The 16603-nt window shown below is 37.3% G+C and overlaps 1 protein-coding gene across 2 annotated transcripts in view; it reads left to right on the top strand.

Annotated features, from left to right (window-relative positions):
* Positions 1 to 12207, top strand: part of RRM1 (ribonucleotide reductase catalytic subunit M1) — a 49745-nt gene extending 37538 nt beyond the window's left edge. For both annotated transcript variants that reach the window (XM_037135674.2, XM_053670785.1), the window contains 7 exons: positions 506 to 655; positions 867 to 1088; positions 5456 to 5532; positions 8007 to 8142; positions 9339 to 9434; positions 10429 to 10617; positions 11606 to 12207. In XM_037135674.2, coding sequence (XP_036991569.2) covers positions 506 to 655; positions 867 to 1088; positions 5456 to 5532; positions 8007 to 8142; positions 9339 to 9434; positions 10429 to 10617; positions 11606 to 11794 — 1059 coding nt within the window. In that variant the 3' untranslated portion in view covers positions 11795 to 12207. The remainder of the gene's footprint in view (positions 1 to 505; positions 656 to 866; positions 1089 to 5455; positions 5533 to 8006; positions 8143 to 9338; positions 9435 to 10428; positions 10618 to 11605) is intronic.
* Positions 12208 to 16603: the final 4396 nt, after the last annotated feature.

Genomic DNA, 16603 nt, shown 5'->3' with positions numbered 1-16603 from the left:
ACTGCGAGACTGAGGTGGCCCCTGGTAAAAGTGAGTTTGACACCCTTGCTGTAGGAGAGACAGCTCTAACCAAGGGAAAGGAACTGGGTGAAAGCTAGGATGTATCACAGGTAGGAAGCCTGAAAGGAAAATAGCATCAAAATGGTAGGGTGTAAAGGATAGATCTTGCTTCTATTATAACACTCTGTTATTGTATTGGACAGTGTCCTTCTACTCAGGTATACATAAAAAATTATAGCATAATGTGCTATAAGTCTGGTACTAGAGCCATGTACTATGGAACACAGGCTTCTTACCTATGTCACTGGTGCATGTTACAACGCATATATGTGAAGAGGTATTGGGATTTACAAGTTTTACCGAGGATTGATGAAGATGGAGGGAGATGTCAGAGATGTAAATGAAAATTTTTAATGTCAAAGTGTTAGAGACTTATGATAGTGTTATCTACCCAGGGAAGAAATAAAAATTTAGTGATTATTGACCCTTCGTCTTTTCATTCCAGGTTGCAGTTTGTAACTTGGCCTCCCTGGCCCTGAATATGTATGTCACATCAGAACATACATACGACTTTAAGAAGTTGGCTGAAGTCACCAAAGTCGTTGTCCGAAATTTGAATAAAATTATTGATATTAATTACTACCCTGTCCCAGAGGTATGAGTGGATATTTCTGCTTATTGGTAATCATTGAAATCCATGGTGGAGGGAGTTTATGACAGTCTGCTTGCCAGTCACTATTTAAATAGTTATAATTGGAATTGTGTGAGAAAGCTGAGATAAAAAAAGAGTGTGTGTCATTTGGTATAGAACGTTGCTTTTTCTGTTTAGTAATGTCTCTTTCTTCTCTAAACCTATTGGCACAAAGGCATACTTATCAAATAAACGCCATCGTCCCATTGGAATTGGGGTACAAGGTCTGGCAGATGCTTTTATTCTAATGAGGTACCCTTTTGAGAGTCCAGAGGCCCAGTTATTGAATAAGCAAATCTTTGAAACCATTTATTATGGAGCCTTGGAAGCCAGCTGTGATCTGGCCAAGGAAGATGGCCCATATGAAACCTACGAGGGCTCTCCGGTCAGCAAAGGAGTAAGTATATGGTTAACTTTTTCTTCCTTTTTTCATTCTGTGGGCCTCCCTCCTTGAGTACTGCTGGACATGGCCTGTGTGTTTGCCCCATCCTCCACTGGGAGTCCCCTCTATCTGCTGAACCCTCTGCCTGCAGTTCCCCGTCCACTTACTGTCTACCCTCTGTGATGCTCCTGGCTATGAGGAGGCAGGCCAGCCACGTTGGGAGCCAATGGGACATCGTGGCCTCGGCTGCAGCCTGGTATGGCCTGCAAGTGTGTGTGGTATGTGAATGCATGGCTAGAATATGCTGGTTGTGTTGGATAAAACTTCATTTTGCCAATGAGTTCCTGTAGTGGGCTGAATGGTAGCCCTCAAAAAGATAAGCTTATATCCTAATTCCTAGAACCTGTGAAAGTTGGTTTAAGGGAATCTTTGTAGATGTCATTAAGGATTTTGAGATGAGGAGATTATTTTGGGTTTTCTAGATAGGTCCTAAATCCAGCGACAAAGTCCTTATAAGAGACACAGAGAAAGAGGAGGCAATATGACCTTTGATGTTGAAATTGGAGTGATGCAACTATAACTCAGGGATGCTGTTAGCCACTAGAAGTTGAAAGAGGCAAAAAACGTCATCTTCTCTAGAGCCTCTGGGAGGAATGTGGCTCTCCCAACATGTTATTTTAGGGTTCTAGCTTCCAGAACTGTGAGAAAATAAATTTTCATTTTAATCCACCAAATTGTGTAAAACCAGCTATCAGAAACTAATGCAATATTTTCCTCTTGAATAAAACAAATATTCTGTTTTAAAACTAGTCATTGCTTAAATGACTTAAAGCTATCAATATTAGTTTTCTAATTCTAAATTCAATGAATTAAAACAACATACATTCACAGAAGGCTGTGCCTGGATCAAAATGGCAGAGTATGTAAACTGCTTGCCTCCTACCACAATAACATAAAAATTGCCACTAAATTATAGAATAACCATCACTGAGAACCACCTGAAAACTAAGAACGTAAAGAAGAAGACAACTCAAGACTGGTAGGAAGAGCTTACATGTGGGCTGAACAGGTCCCACAGTCACAGTGTGGCAATTAAGAATTGGAAGGGATATCTCAGCTGCAGAGATCCTCCACTGAGTAATGAGGAGACCCAGTTCAAAACCCGGCTCCCTGAACCAGAATATCAGTGCCAGGAAAAGAACTACCTATAACATCTGGTTGTAAAAACCAGTGAGGATTGCCAAGAAAGACAAAGGGCTGTAAGAGGCTGAGGCCTTAAATGACACATCAGACCAGATGGATTTAATTGATATTTTTAGAATACTTCAAAGCAACAGAATATATATTCTTTTCAAGTTCACATGGAATGTTTTCCAGGATAGACCATATGTGTTAGGCCACTAAACAAGTATCAATAAATTAAAAATAGAATTTATGTTAAGCATCTTTGATTACAATGATAGGAAAGAAATCAGTTATAAGAAGAAAACCGAAAAACATAACAAATGGAGGCTAGAAAAGATGCTACTAAAAATGAATAGGTTAACAATAAGATTAAGGAAGAAATCAAAAGGTACCATATAACAAATGAAAATAAAAGTCTGACCATCCAAAATTTATGGGATACAGCCAAAGCAGTTCTAAGAGGGAAGTTCATAGCAATACGGGCCTACCTCAATAAACAAAAAAAATCTCAAGTAAGTAATACAACCTTACACCTAAAGTAACTATTAAAAGGTCAAACAAATCCCAAAGCAAGTAGAAGGAAGGAAATAGTAAAGATCAGAACAGAAATAGATCCTAAAAAACAATATAAAAGATCAATGAATCCAAGAGCTAGCGTGTTGAAAGGATAAATGAAATCGGTAACATTTAACAAAACTCATAAAGAAAAAAGGAGAGAGGAACCAAATACATAAAATCAGAAATGAAAGGGAAGTGGAAACTGACACCATAGAAATACAAAGGATTATAAAGAAATACTATGAATAATTATATTATTGAGCAACAAATTGAACAACCTGTAAGAAATGCATATATTTCTGGAGACATACAATCTTCCAAGGCTGAATCAAGAAGAAACAAAATGTGAACCGACTAATAACTTAATGAAATTGAATCAAAATGGATTAAAGACTTAAATGTAATAACTGAAACCATAAAACTTACAGAAGAAAACATAGACAGTAAACTCTGATATTGCTCTTTGCAGAAGTTTTTTGGATTTGTCTTCCCAGGCAAGGGAAACAAACAAGAATGAACAAGTGGGACTATATCAGACAAACAGTTTTTGCACAGCAAAGAAAACCATCAACAAAACATAAAGACATCCTACTGAGTGGCAGAAGATATTTGCCAATGAAACATCTGGTAAGGGGGTTTATATTTAAAAAATATAAGGAGCTTATACAACTTAATACCAAAAAAACCCCAAACTGTGATTTTAAAAATGGGCAGAGGACCTGAATGACTATCTTTTAAATTTTTTCCCAAGAGAACATGATGGCCAACAGTCATGAAAAGAAGCTCAACGTCACTAATCATCAGAGGAAAGCAGATCAAAACCACAATGAGATCACCTCATTCATACCACCAGTCAGAATGGTTATCATCAATAAATCAACAATTAGTGTTGTTGAGGATATGGAGAAAAGGAAGCTCTTGTGCATTTTTTGGATTGTAATTTGGTGCAGCCACTATGGAAAACAGTATGCAGTTTCCTCAAAATATTAAAGATAGAACTATTATGTCACCCAGCAATTCCACTTCTGGGTATTTACCAGAAGAAATCCAAAACACTAATTTGAAAAGATGTGTATACCCCTATGTTCATTACAGTGTTATTTACAGTAGTAAAAATAGGGAAGCAACCTCAGTGTCAATAGGTGAGTGGATAAAGATGTAGTACATATATGCAATGGAATGTTACTTGGCTATGAATAAGAATAAAATTTTACCATTTCTGAAAACATGGATGGACCTAGAGAATATTATGCCAAGGGAAATAAGAAAGAAATACCATGTGATTTCACTTACATATAGAATCTAAAAGCAAATGAACAAATGAAAAAACTAAAATATACAAAGAATATATTGATTAAAAAATGGGCAGAGGACCAGAAGAGAACACTAGATGGGAGTGGAGTTGGGGGATTGTGGAAAAGGTCAAGGGGGTAAGAAGTTATAAAATAGTGACCAGGACATAAAGTATACCATAGGGAATATAGTCAATAGTATTGTAATAACTATAGATGGTGTCAGATGGGTATTAGGGTATTATTGGGGCAACGACTTAATCATATAAATGTCTAGTCACTATGTTGTACACCTGAAGCTAAAATAATATTCTATGTCAACTTTAATTAAAAAATATATTTAAAGAAATGAAATTTAAAGACATCAGCATACATTGATTATCTCAGTTTTCATGGATCAGGAGTGTAGGCTTGGCTTAGTTGAGTTGTCTTTTCTGGGTCTCACAAGGGTACAATCAGGGTGTCAGCAGAGGCTGTGATGCTATTTGAGGGTCAGGATATTGCCCCAAGCTCACTTGCTTGTTGGCAGAATTCATTTCCTTGCAGTTCTAGAACTCATGGCATCTTCAAAGCCAGTTGGAGGAGGGAGAGTCCTTCATTTCAAGATGGGCTTAATTTAAGCATTCTTTTGAGGGTTTTCATTTGACATGTCAGGTCCACCCAGGATAATCTCTTTTTTAAACTCAAAATTGAGTGATTTGCACCCTTAATTATGTGAGTGCCGTCATCATATTTCCAGGTCCAGTACACAGAGAAGAATAGATTATACATGGCCTGTGTTTCAGGGGGTGAGAATTTGGGAGCTGTCAGAATTCTGCCTTCTACACTGTCTTTATTATCAGTTGTATGAGTCTGTTCCATGTAAAATGAGGTGTTATTTTTAGTTCTGACCTTCTTGATATTTAGGAAATCTAAATGTATGATGTAGAAATAGGTGTTTGTTAGCTGAGTAAATAAAGAGCCAGATCACGGCAATTAAGAAAGATGAGGTTAGAGCAAAGCTTTTACTATAGAAAAAGAGAATGCATCTCAGCAACACACTTTCATGAATATTAGGATTTCCTGGTTTGTAGACACACGGGGCTTCGGAGGGGGCTCAGCTGCATCATGGGGAAGAGGTAAACCTCAACCAGTTTTCTTAACCCTGCTTCTGATGAATATGACTTCATGGACACTGTCTATGAAAAATCTCTGGACTTCGTATTCTTGACACAGTTCTAGTAGAGGACAGAGTTTTGGGATTTTGGTGGGGGGGGTAGGATATACAGTTAGTCTTTGTTTGGTTTTTGCCATAGTTTTAAATTGTCGTAGATTGATTTATCATTAGTCGACTTGTTTATTCCTTAGGTCCTTCAGTATGATATGTGGAATATTACTCCCACAGACCTATGGGACTGGAAACTTCTCAAGGAGAAGATTGCAAAGTAAGTAAAATATGTAAAGTGGCTTCTAAGTAAGAATTCAGGTTTTCATTCTACTTCTTCAGTGGTTAGCTGTTATTTTAATTGCTGAAACTAACTTTTTCCTTCTTTATGTGGGCCTAAAATGACCTGTCTTTGGAAATATTTTTTAAATACTTCATAATATAATTCATTTATAATAACCTGAAAATTGCTTGGTGTAGGAAAGCATTTCAATACATGGTAGTTATTATCAGTCAATCTTGTTTTAGAGTAGGGGTGTCAAAGTCATTTTTACTGGGGGCCACATCAGCCTCACAGTTGCCTTCAGAGGGCCGAATGTAATTCTAGGACTGTATAAATGTAACTGCTCCTTAAAAGTTATGCAAGAGCTTGGCACTGCCCCCAGGCAGAAACAAGGTGCTGGGCTGGATAAAACGAGGTGGAGGCCGGATTCGGCCCACAGGCCTTGTGTTTGCCACCTGTATTTTAGAGGCTTAACTACCTAGGTTAGGTAATTCTTTTTCTAATTAAATCTTCATATTCCTATCAGTGCTTGCTTTTAAAATATGTTCACTTTTATTTATTGCTTAACTACATTCGGCACATAAATGACTTGTTGAATTGTCATAAGAATAGGAGATCTTTGGAGAGCTTTTGGAGGGTAATGGATTAAACCGTGTGAAAGAACAGTGCAAAAATTGAGTCTTTATAGGTCCTTCAAACTAATAAACATAAGAGATTTGAGGGCAGGCAGAATGTTTTGCTGAGTGAATAATGAAAAAAGTTGTTATGTTCTGTTGTTATGAGTCTGTCATCTAGGTTAATACATTTGCAGAGTTTTAATTTGAAGAAAGAAGCAGTGACTTTAAAATGTTCTTTAAAAAATATCCATTCGCCTTAAAAAAATTTTTTTATTACTCAGTACATGTTCAAAAATTTAGAAAAACCTATGTGTGGAAGGGGGAAAAAATGAAAATTATGCCAGTACTACCTTCCCCAAAAAACCTTTTTGCATTTTTTTCACCCATAATCCTTCTGACTTCTGAGCATGTGTGCCTGTGTGTATTTATATGCAAATACAACTTTTACAAAAATGGACCTGTCCTCTATTTTATTGTATTTTTCCCTCAGAATACTATAGTTTATGTATTTTTACATACAACTTTTAAAAATTCATTGTTAATACATGAATGTATATTCATTGTTAATAAAGTTCAAATACAGAAATAGGTATAAGCTCTTCTTTATACCTCTTCAGCCAACCATTTGTCCCATTAAACAAACAAAAAACCAACTTACTCATTTTTCCAGAGATAACCACTGTTGATGGTATGTATTTTTCTAGATTTTTTTCATGGCATTTGTAGATGCGTGTGTACGTTTTTATTATACAAATGTGACCAATCTTGATCTTTTTCTGATTTTTTTTAGAGTTCTTCTTAGTACCTGCAGTTCTGCCTAATGTTTTTAATAGTTTGGCTATATTGTATATATGGGTTTTCAAACATTTTCCTGTCTGAGATAGTTGGTGGTTCAATTGATGTCTCACAATTAGGGAGACGGTGAGAACCCACTTGTACAGATTCCATTAGAATATGAAGCTCTATACCAAGCACTGTATGAATTCAGATGTATGTTATGTAGGAAAGACAAACTCTTTGGGTTTGAGAAACTTAAAACTAAGTAAAGTAAGACATTTAACACAAACAGTTTAAGGATATATAGAGGTACAGGTCATGGAATGTGTTTGTAGACAAATATTTGTATTTGACACTGAAGTGTTTTCTGCCCAGTCAGGAAAGATGTTCTAGAGTAGGTATCTCTTAGGCTGAACTTTGAAGGATGAGTTGAGTGCAGGTTGAAGTTTTCTCAGGGTTCAAATACTATATTCTTCCTTAAGCTCAGTCAAAAGATATTAACATGCTTCTAGGAACTGGTAATTGAAGAGGTAATAGAGGAAGTCAGGAATATACTTGGATCATAGTTTTCACTCTTCATTGTCCTAGTCAGGATAATGGAGACTTGTGGTGATAGATGTCAGATTCTGACCACTTTCATGTCATTGTATTTCCTGAAAGGGCCTAGCACACTGATCACATAGGCACTTAGAAAAGAGAGAGCATCGAATGAGTGTTGTACCCAGGTACAGGTGGGGACACTCCAACAGCTATTTGAGTGTTTCCTTGGGCAAGATAGTATATTAAGTACTTTGATTCTGAGTGCCACAGTGCCAGTCGCCTAAGGCATGGTATAATAAAGATTGCCAATAATAGAATTTGTGCTAATTCTGCTTATGAGGCATTTAGGAAAGGGGTGAGCTATACCACCCATACTGTGGAGTTGCATGCCGGTAGGGGTTACATTTAAAAATTCCTATGTGAGTCTAATGTATGTATTATGTTATAGTAGGTACATTAAGTACAATGACTTAAAATAACTGCCTTCCTGCAGAGTATAGCTTTAGGACCAGCACCTTATAATCTCCTTTTCTTTAGGTATGGCATAAGAAATAGTTTACTTATTGCCCCGATGCCTACTGCTTCTACTGCTCAGATTCTGGGAAATAATGAATCCATTGAACCTTATACCAGCAACATCTACACTCGCAGAGTCTTGTCAGGAGAATTTCAGGTGAGAAGGTCACAACCAGTACTATAGGAAAATCTTCTAAAAGCTTGATGTTGGGAATAAATGCTAACTTGTATTTATTTTGTGCCCCTTTTTCTCAGCAGCAGGGCAGAGCTTTGATAAAATGGGTCATCTTCATCCTTAATACTGTTCTAAGTAACTTTAACACATACTAGACATAATAAATATCTGTCAAAAAATGAATGATAGCCACGGCTGGTGTGGCTCTGTGGATTGAGCATGGGTCTGTGAACCAGGGGTTGCTGGTTTGAGTCCTAGTCGGGGCTCGTGCCTGGGTTGCAGTCCAGGTCCCCAGCGGGGTCCATGTGAGAGGCAACCACACGTTGATGTGTGTCTCCCTCTCTTTCTCCTACCTCCTTCTGTCTAAAAAAGAAATAAAAATATTTTTTAAAAATGAGTGATTGAGGGTTGAGTATGAAAGTAACTTGATATTAGAGTTTCTGTGATTATTTAATTATTAGGTAATCAGTGATATGTATTACAACATCAGATGTTTAAGTTGGTGATACTTTTTTTAAGTTCCCAGGTAGTTCAGATGTGCAGCTAGGATTGAGAACCACTAATTTAAAAGGTTTTTATTTGAATTTGCTGATAATATTGAATAAATTTCTGTAAGGTTTGGGGTGAATACACAGCTTCTATTTTTTTAAAGTATTTATTGTATTCTTAGGGGAAAAAGAATCAAACCATATAGATTTACCCAATTTAGGCAATGTTAGTCCTTTTGTTTGTTTGTTTGTTTGTTTGTTTTCAGAGAGGGGAAGGGAGGGCGAATGAGAGGGAGAGAAACATCAATGTGTGGTTGCCTCTTGCACAGTCCCTACTAGGGACCTGGCCTGCAACTCAGGCATATGCCCTGACTGGGATTCGAACTAGCGACCCTTTGGTTCACAGGCCAGCCCTCAATCCACTGAACCACACCAGTCAGGGCAATGTTAGTTCTTTGTACTTTTACAAATACCAAATTACATTTGCCTGAATAAAAAATATCAATATTTTGAAGGAATATAATTTTCATGTAACAGAATGGGACTCAGTTTTATGAAAATTAGAAATATCAAGCTAATGTTAAGTAATTCTTCAATGATTTTATTTACTTTAAGTTTTAGGCTCATAATTCTCTTTAGGCCCTGTCATTGTTATTTATTCTTTCACATCTTTTCTGCTTTTCCATTCAGGTTGTAAATCCTCACTTACTGAAAGATCTTACTGAGCGAGGCTTGTGGAATGAAGAGATGAAAAATCAGATTATTGCATGCAATGGCTCTATTCAGGTACAGAATGAAAAGAAAAGTGAGCTAAGTTGAACATTGGTACCTTCTCACTTATCCCAGGCAGTGGAGGGAAAGAATGTTCACTGTGGTAATAGGCATATGGTCATAATAGGCTTATGTAGCTCTGTTCACCTCTGCTTGCTGTGCTAGGATCATATACATCTTCACATAGCTGTACCTGGTCTTACCCTTTTGTTTGTGCAGTGATATAAAGCAGTGGTAAGTGTCTGGGAATAGGAGCAAGGCATCATCCCTGGGTAATTCCAGCATGCATCACAATTTGGGGACCACTGATATAAAATCTGAGATTAGAGTCAAAATTAACTTAAAAGTGTGGTGGAGTTAGAGGACTGATAGTTCAAAAGACAGAGCCACAAATAATGTTTAACAATAAAATATTTGCAACTGAGAATCAAGAAATATTTATTTGTACATACAGGCTGGCTAAACATTGACCTGATTGGCAATACAGATGAAGATTCCTGTAACATTTCAATTTTTTTTTTTTGGATAGTAATTGTACCATTAGTCAGTCTATATGTTTTGATACAAGTTAACCCTGGATCTAAGAAAAACTTATTTCTGTTGACTCCAAATGGAGTTTGGACTCCTGACGTATTTAAAGGCTTTTGTTTCATGCTTCCCTGGATCATGTCCTTGGAATAGCCCTGATAGTTTGTGTTTTCTTCAAAGCTTAACGGTAATTTATTGCTTTTCAGCAATTTCTTCTCTTTATTAAATGCCTCTGTCACAATGAATGTTTAGGTCATAAACTAATTTAAAGATGGATTTTAAATCACTACCACCAGACTGGGATTTTGTTGGACTTTCTAAGCCAGAGGTGAGCAGTCTTAGGAAACGTAATAAAGATCATACTGAGTGGTAGGGTCAGATCTGACAGGGAGTAGAAGGCCAGATCCTTGGGTCATTATTTTGTTAATCATACTGCTTTCATCAGTTGGAGTACAATAAACATTTGGTTTCCCTTCTTCAGAGCATACCAGAAATTCCTGATGACCTGAAGCAACTTTATAAGACTGTGTGGGAAATCTCTCAGAAAACTGTTCTCAAGATGGCAGCTGATAGAGGTGCTTTCATTGATCAAAGCCAGTCTTTGAACATCCATATTGCTGAGCCTAACTACGGCAAACTCACTAGTATGCACTTCTATGGCTGGAAGCAGGTTGGTGGAGCAAATCAAGGAGGTCTTATTACCAACTTGGGATATTTTGGAATTGTAAAGTTTTGTATTCTAGCTCTCTATTAAATATTTCCACCTAGAAGTTCTTTTCCCTCCAGTTCTAAAATGTCAAAAATAGCCCATAGTTTTTATACTAGATCAGTCTCTTTCTTTGGATTTTTTTGGTTTCTTTACAGTTATTTCATTTCTATGTTTGAAATCTTGGAGTGATGTATGATCCTCCTTTGTTCTTTATGTAGTCTCTGACCAAGTTGTATTGGTTGTCCCTTTGTATTGTTTCTTGAACATCTTTCTGTTATACCACTATTATTATTAACTTCTGGTATCTTCACTGTAGGGCATTTTGTGCATTGCTACCATTCCTAAAACAAAACTTTACACGTGTCAACAAACTTCAAGCAACTGTTGTTTCCCTATTTCATCTACAGTGGAAAAGCCAATTACATAGCTAGTCATTGCCAACTGTAAAGTCCCATGATTCTGGATTTTATTCTTATTCCCTGGTACTGTGCTAGGTCTTTAGAATCAATAATTTACCTTTTTTATAATACTTGGCAAATGTTTCTTGAATATACACTATGTGCCAGTACCAGGGAATAAAAGGTGATGGTTTTTATCCTTGAAGTAGTCATAATCTGTTCTTACAGAATCTAGCCCTCTAAATAGTTATAATCTAAAACAGACACGTTCTCTTAGGCAAACTTGGAAGTTGTACACAAAAATTTTTTTTAAAAGACTAGAGAAGAAAAACATTTGACATTTCCTGAAATAATAAGTTTGTTTAGGAGTAAAAAGAACAGAGTATACCATCTGACTCTCTTTAAGCATTTTTGAGAGGGTTTCCTAGGGAAGATAGAATATCAAGTTTAGAAAATAATTTAACCTGGTTTATGGAAATGTATTAAACATTGGCCTTGAATGTCTAGTGTTTTAACAGTTTCTCCAAAATTTGTATTTACTTCCCATGTAGGGTTTGAAGACTGGGATGTATTATTTAAGGACAAGACCAGCTGCTAATCCAATCCAGTTCACTCTAAATAAAGAGAAGCTGAAAGATAAGGAAAAGGCATCAAAAGAGGAAGAAGAGAAGGAGAGGAACACAGCAGCCATGGTGTGTTCTTTGGAGAATAGAGATGAGTGTCTGATGTGTGGATCCTGAGGAAAACCTAGAGACCAGCACTTCTTCAGTAACCACATTACCACTTCAGCATGGATAGGTGTAGTAGATTTGCTTGAAGTGGTAAGGGTTTGATGGACCTTATTACAGCAAATGGATCAATTAATTGATTTAAAGTATTGTTTCTATGTAGGTTTTTTAAAAATTGATATATTAGGAATCCAAGTGGAAGTTTTAGGAATGCAACAGAAGTCTTCTGACAAATAGGGAGAGATTGGGTTTCACTACTTATCTGGCACCCCATTCTCTGGTGACTTCAGTTTTGGTAAAGAGACTTGGTTTTGCTACATTGTCTGGTGGATCCATAGAAGCAAAATTATGTCATAAACCATGAGAAGTGCTGACAGAACCTTTATCTGGATAAAGGTCATTCTGAAATAAACATTTGCAACTGATTGTGTGAGACTGATTTTTGTCATTTTTTTAATAGAAAGGTCAAATTTGAAAACATTTTTCTGTTCTTTGAGAGTTCAAGGAGGATATTTTAAGGCAAATTACTTATACGCTGTATAGATTTCTGATTTTTTATGTTTTCTCTTTTTTATTTTTAGCATAACATCTAGAGTTTATTTGGTTATATTGTTGGGATGTTTATGTGTTTCAGGATTGCTGTGCTATCGGTGTGTGTGTCACATTATTTCATATCACGTTCTGGGAATGATTCTTTTTTCCATTTTAAAATCATTTTTATTATTTAATTAAAATTGACATACATTATTATATTAGTTTTAGTTGTATACCCCAGTGATTAGATATTACATAACTTACTAAGTGATCATCCTGATAAATTTTGCAACCATCTGACACCATACATAGTTATTAGAATATTACTGACTATATTTCCTATGCTGTACTTTAGATCTCCATGACTCTTCTATAACACCTGATTTGTACAACTTCATCCCATTGCCTTTTTCACCTGTCCCCTAAACCCCTCCCATCTGGCAACCATCAAAACATTTTGTGTATCTTTTAGTCTGTTTCTGTTCTGCTTGATTGTTTATTTTGTTTTTTAGATTCAGTTGTTGATAGATACATGTTTATTGCCATTTTATTGTTCATATTTTTTATCTTTTTTTTTTCTTAAAGAAGACCCTTTCACATTTCATATAATACTGGTTTGGTTTGATTAAATCATTTAACTTTTTCTTGTCTGAGAAGCCCTATATCTGTCCTTTGATTCTAAATGATAGCTTTGCTGGGTAGAGGAATATTGGTTATTGGTTCTTGCTTTTCATCACTTTGAATTGAATATTTCTTACCAATCTCTTCTGGCCTACAAAGTTACTGTTGAAACATCAGCTGACAGTCTTATGTAGCTCCCTTGTAGGTAACTAACTGCTTTTCTCTTGCTGCTTTTAAGTTTCTCTCTTTGTCTTTAATTATGCCCTTGGTCTTGGTGTGAACCTCTTTGGGTTCATCATGTTTTGGACTCTGTGTTTCCCGGACTTGTATGTCTATTTCCTTTACCAAGTTAGTGAAGTTTTCTGTCACTATTTTCTCAAATAGGCCTTCAGTTTCTTGCTCAGGCACCCCCCAAGATGCAAATGTTGGTATGCTTAAATTCCCAGGTGCTTCTTACACTGTACTCATTCTTTTTTATACTTTTTCTTTCTGTTCAGACTGGGTGTTTTTTTCTTCCTTATATTCCAAATCACTGATTGGATTCTCGGCTTCATCTAGTGTACTGTTGTTGGTTCCCTATAAATTATTTTTCATTTCAGTTAGTTTACCCTTCATTTCTGATTACTTCTTTTTTATGGTTTCCATGTCCTTATTTATGCTGTTGAAGTTCTAAGTTCAAATACTCTTCCCCTGAGTTCTTCGAACATCCTTATACCCAGTATTTTGAACTTTGCATCTAGTAGTTTGCTTGTCTTCATTTTGTTTAGTTCTTTTTCTATAGTTTTGTTCTGTTCTTTCATATGGGAGCTGTTTATTTGCCTCCACATTTTGGCAGCCTCCATGTGTTTGTTTCTGTTTTAGGTAAAGCTGCTATGTCTCCCAAGCTTGGCAGAGTGGCCTAATGTAGTAAGTATTCTGTAGGGTCCAGGGCCATAGCCTCCCTAATCACCCCATCTGGCCACTAGAGGTGTGCTCCCTATGTGGACTGTGTATAGTCTCTTGTAGTTGAGCCTAGACTGTCACTGGCATGCCGGTGGAAATGATTTACTCCCAGGCTGATCAGCTGCAAGGACTGGCTGTGACCAGGGATCTCTAACATTGTGGAGGATCAGCTGTGCAGGGGCCCACTACACAGAGCAGGACTTCAGCAGGGCTCTGGTATTGTGGAGGTGTTTGGGTGGTGATGCTTGGAAGTTGTCTGTAGCTGTCTATTCTGTGTGCTGGATTCTACGGACTTAAAGAGGTTCCAGCCGAGGTCAGCTGCCACCAGTGTCATGCCTGGGGCCACCTGGCATGAGCTACAGAGAGACCTGCCTATGGCTGCTACTTGTATTGGGCTTGGAGGTGCCCAGGGAAGGGCATGCTGTGAATCAAGCCTGGCTGTTGCTAGTGCCAGGCCTGGGGTCAATTAGCGAGAGCTCTGGGGCACACTGAGGCCAGATGCTGCCTGTTTGAGATTTTAGGAAAATCTGAAGCATGAGCCAAGATAGGGCATTGATATGGAAAAGCCACTGTAAACAGGTGTTTTGGACCTGAAAGTTGGGTGTAGTGGGACCTGAGGGAATCACCAGGGTGGGGCACACTGTGAGCCAGGTAGGAGTCTCAGATATGACACTTGCCTGCCAGCTCTGGGGGGAAGGGCTCATCAAAAAAAACAATGGACTCTGCTAGCACTTCTGTCAGAGAAAGGTGCTCCACCCCTAGCTCTGGCCCTTATGCTGGATGATTCATTTTTCTCTCTGTTTCTGGTGCCTTTCAAGCTGCTGCTCCAGCGCTTGAGCTCAGAGGGAGTAAATTCAGGTAAGTCTGTGATCAGGTCCTATAGGAGGAACTGCCTGGGAGTCCAGAAACCTTCTGTCTCCTGGACCTCAATCCCTTCCTGGTTTTATAGCTACAAGTTGCGGGACCTTCTTTTTCTGGCATTGGAACCCTGGGATGGGGGTCCTGGTGTGGAGCTGGGACCCCTCACTCCTTAAGGGAGACCTCTGCTGCCGAGTTACTCCCAATTTTTATTCACACGTGTAGGACCAGCCCATTCTGTATCTCCATCCTTATATCAGTTTTGATGTGGCTTCTTGAATTCCATACTTTTAGGACTTCCATTCAGCTAGATATCAGGTGGTTCTCAAAGATGGTTCTGTAGTTTAGTTATAATTTTGATGAGGAGAGTAATTACTCCCCTATGCCACCATGTTGCCCATTTTCAAGCAGACAGTTTTGTGGCATAACCATCAGCTATCTATTTCTAGATTTTTTTTTTTTGTCAATTCTAAACAGAAACTATATTAAAAAAACCCCAATAACTCCCATTCCCTTCTCAGTCCCTGGTAGTCTATTTTGCTTTCTGTCTCTCAATTAACCTGCTCTGGCTACCTCATATAATGGGATCATACAAAATGTGTTGTTTTCAATCTGGCATATTTCACTTAGCAGTTTTAAAGGTTTATGTATGTAGCACATAAGATTTCCTTTTAAAGGCTGGATAACATTTGATTATATGTATATACCACAGTTTGCTCATCCATTTATCTGTTAATGGATATTTGGATTATTTTCACCTTTTGGTTATTGTGAATAATGCTGTGAACATTGTTGCAGAAATATGTTTAAATTCCTGATTTTAATTCTGTTGGCTATATACTGAGAACTGAAACTACCGGAATATATGGTAATCTCTAACTTTTGAGGAATGCCGAGCTATTTTCTACAGCAGTCGTGCTATTTTGAATTTCCACCAGCAGTATATGAAAGTTCCAGTTATTCCGTATCTTTGCCAACATTTGTTACTTTATTGTATTTTTGCTGATAACCATCTTAATGGTTTTTGCCATTTTGATTCTGTGTCTTGGTGTGGGTCTCTGAGTTTATCCTACTGGCATTTTGTTGAACTGCTCAGATTGGTAGATTCACATCTTTTATTAAATTTGGGACGTTTCCAGCCATTATTTCTTCAGGTAGTCTTTGGCCCTTCCTCTTTTCCTTCATGGGCTCCCATATGCATCTGTTGGTGTGTTGCTTGTGTTCCACAAGTGTCTTAGTCTCTGTTCACTGTTTTCATTCTCTTTCTACTTCTCAGAGTTGCTGATTTTAGTTGTTCTATCTTCAAGTTTACTGATTCTTCCTGCTAAATCTGCTGTTGAGCCCTCTTGTGATTTTTTAAAAATTTTAGTTACTGTTTCTTTCTGTTCTAGAATTTGGTTCCTCAATAATTCTATTTCTGTGTTAATGTTCTAGTTTTGTCAATATGTTGTTTTCTTGATTTCCTTATTCATGTTTTCCTTTTGTTATTCAAGCATATTTAAGACAGTTGTTTTAATGTCTTTGTCTAGGAAACTTGATGACTGAGTTTCACCAGAAATAGTTTCTATTTATTCATCATTAGTGTTTTTACAGATTTCACTAGGTTTCAGGAGCTTTCTTAGTCTTTGAGATTGGCTTTGTGCTAGAGCACTCCTTCCACACCTGGCTAGGCTTGCTCGGAGCCTTGGTATCTGTGATGGTTACTTTACATGTCAGCTGGCTAGGCTACTTGTACAAATACTAATCTAAACAATGCTATGAAAATTTGCAATATTAATTTCATATAAAAATGCTTTTTATGAAAAGCATTTTTAGGACTTCTGCCAAGATGGAGGCATAGGTGGAAACACTTTCTTCCTCGCACAA

This window comes from Artibeus jamaicensis, unplaced genomic scaffold (assembly GCF_021234435.1).
Source record: "Artibeus jamaicensis isolate MK-2021 breed Jamaican fruit bat unplaced genomic scaffold, CSHL_Jam_final contig_64, whole genome shotgun sequence".
Taxonomy (NCBI): domain Eukaryota; kingdom Metazoa; phylum Chordata; class Mammalia; order Chiroptera; family Phyllostomidae; genus Artibeus; species Artibeus jamaicensis.
Note: the sequence above shows the minus strand (reverse complement) of the source record. Positions and strands in the feature narration are given on the sequence as shown.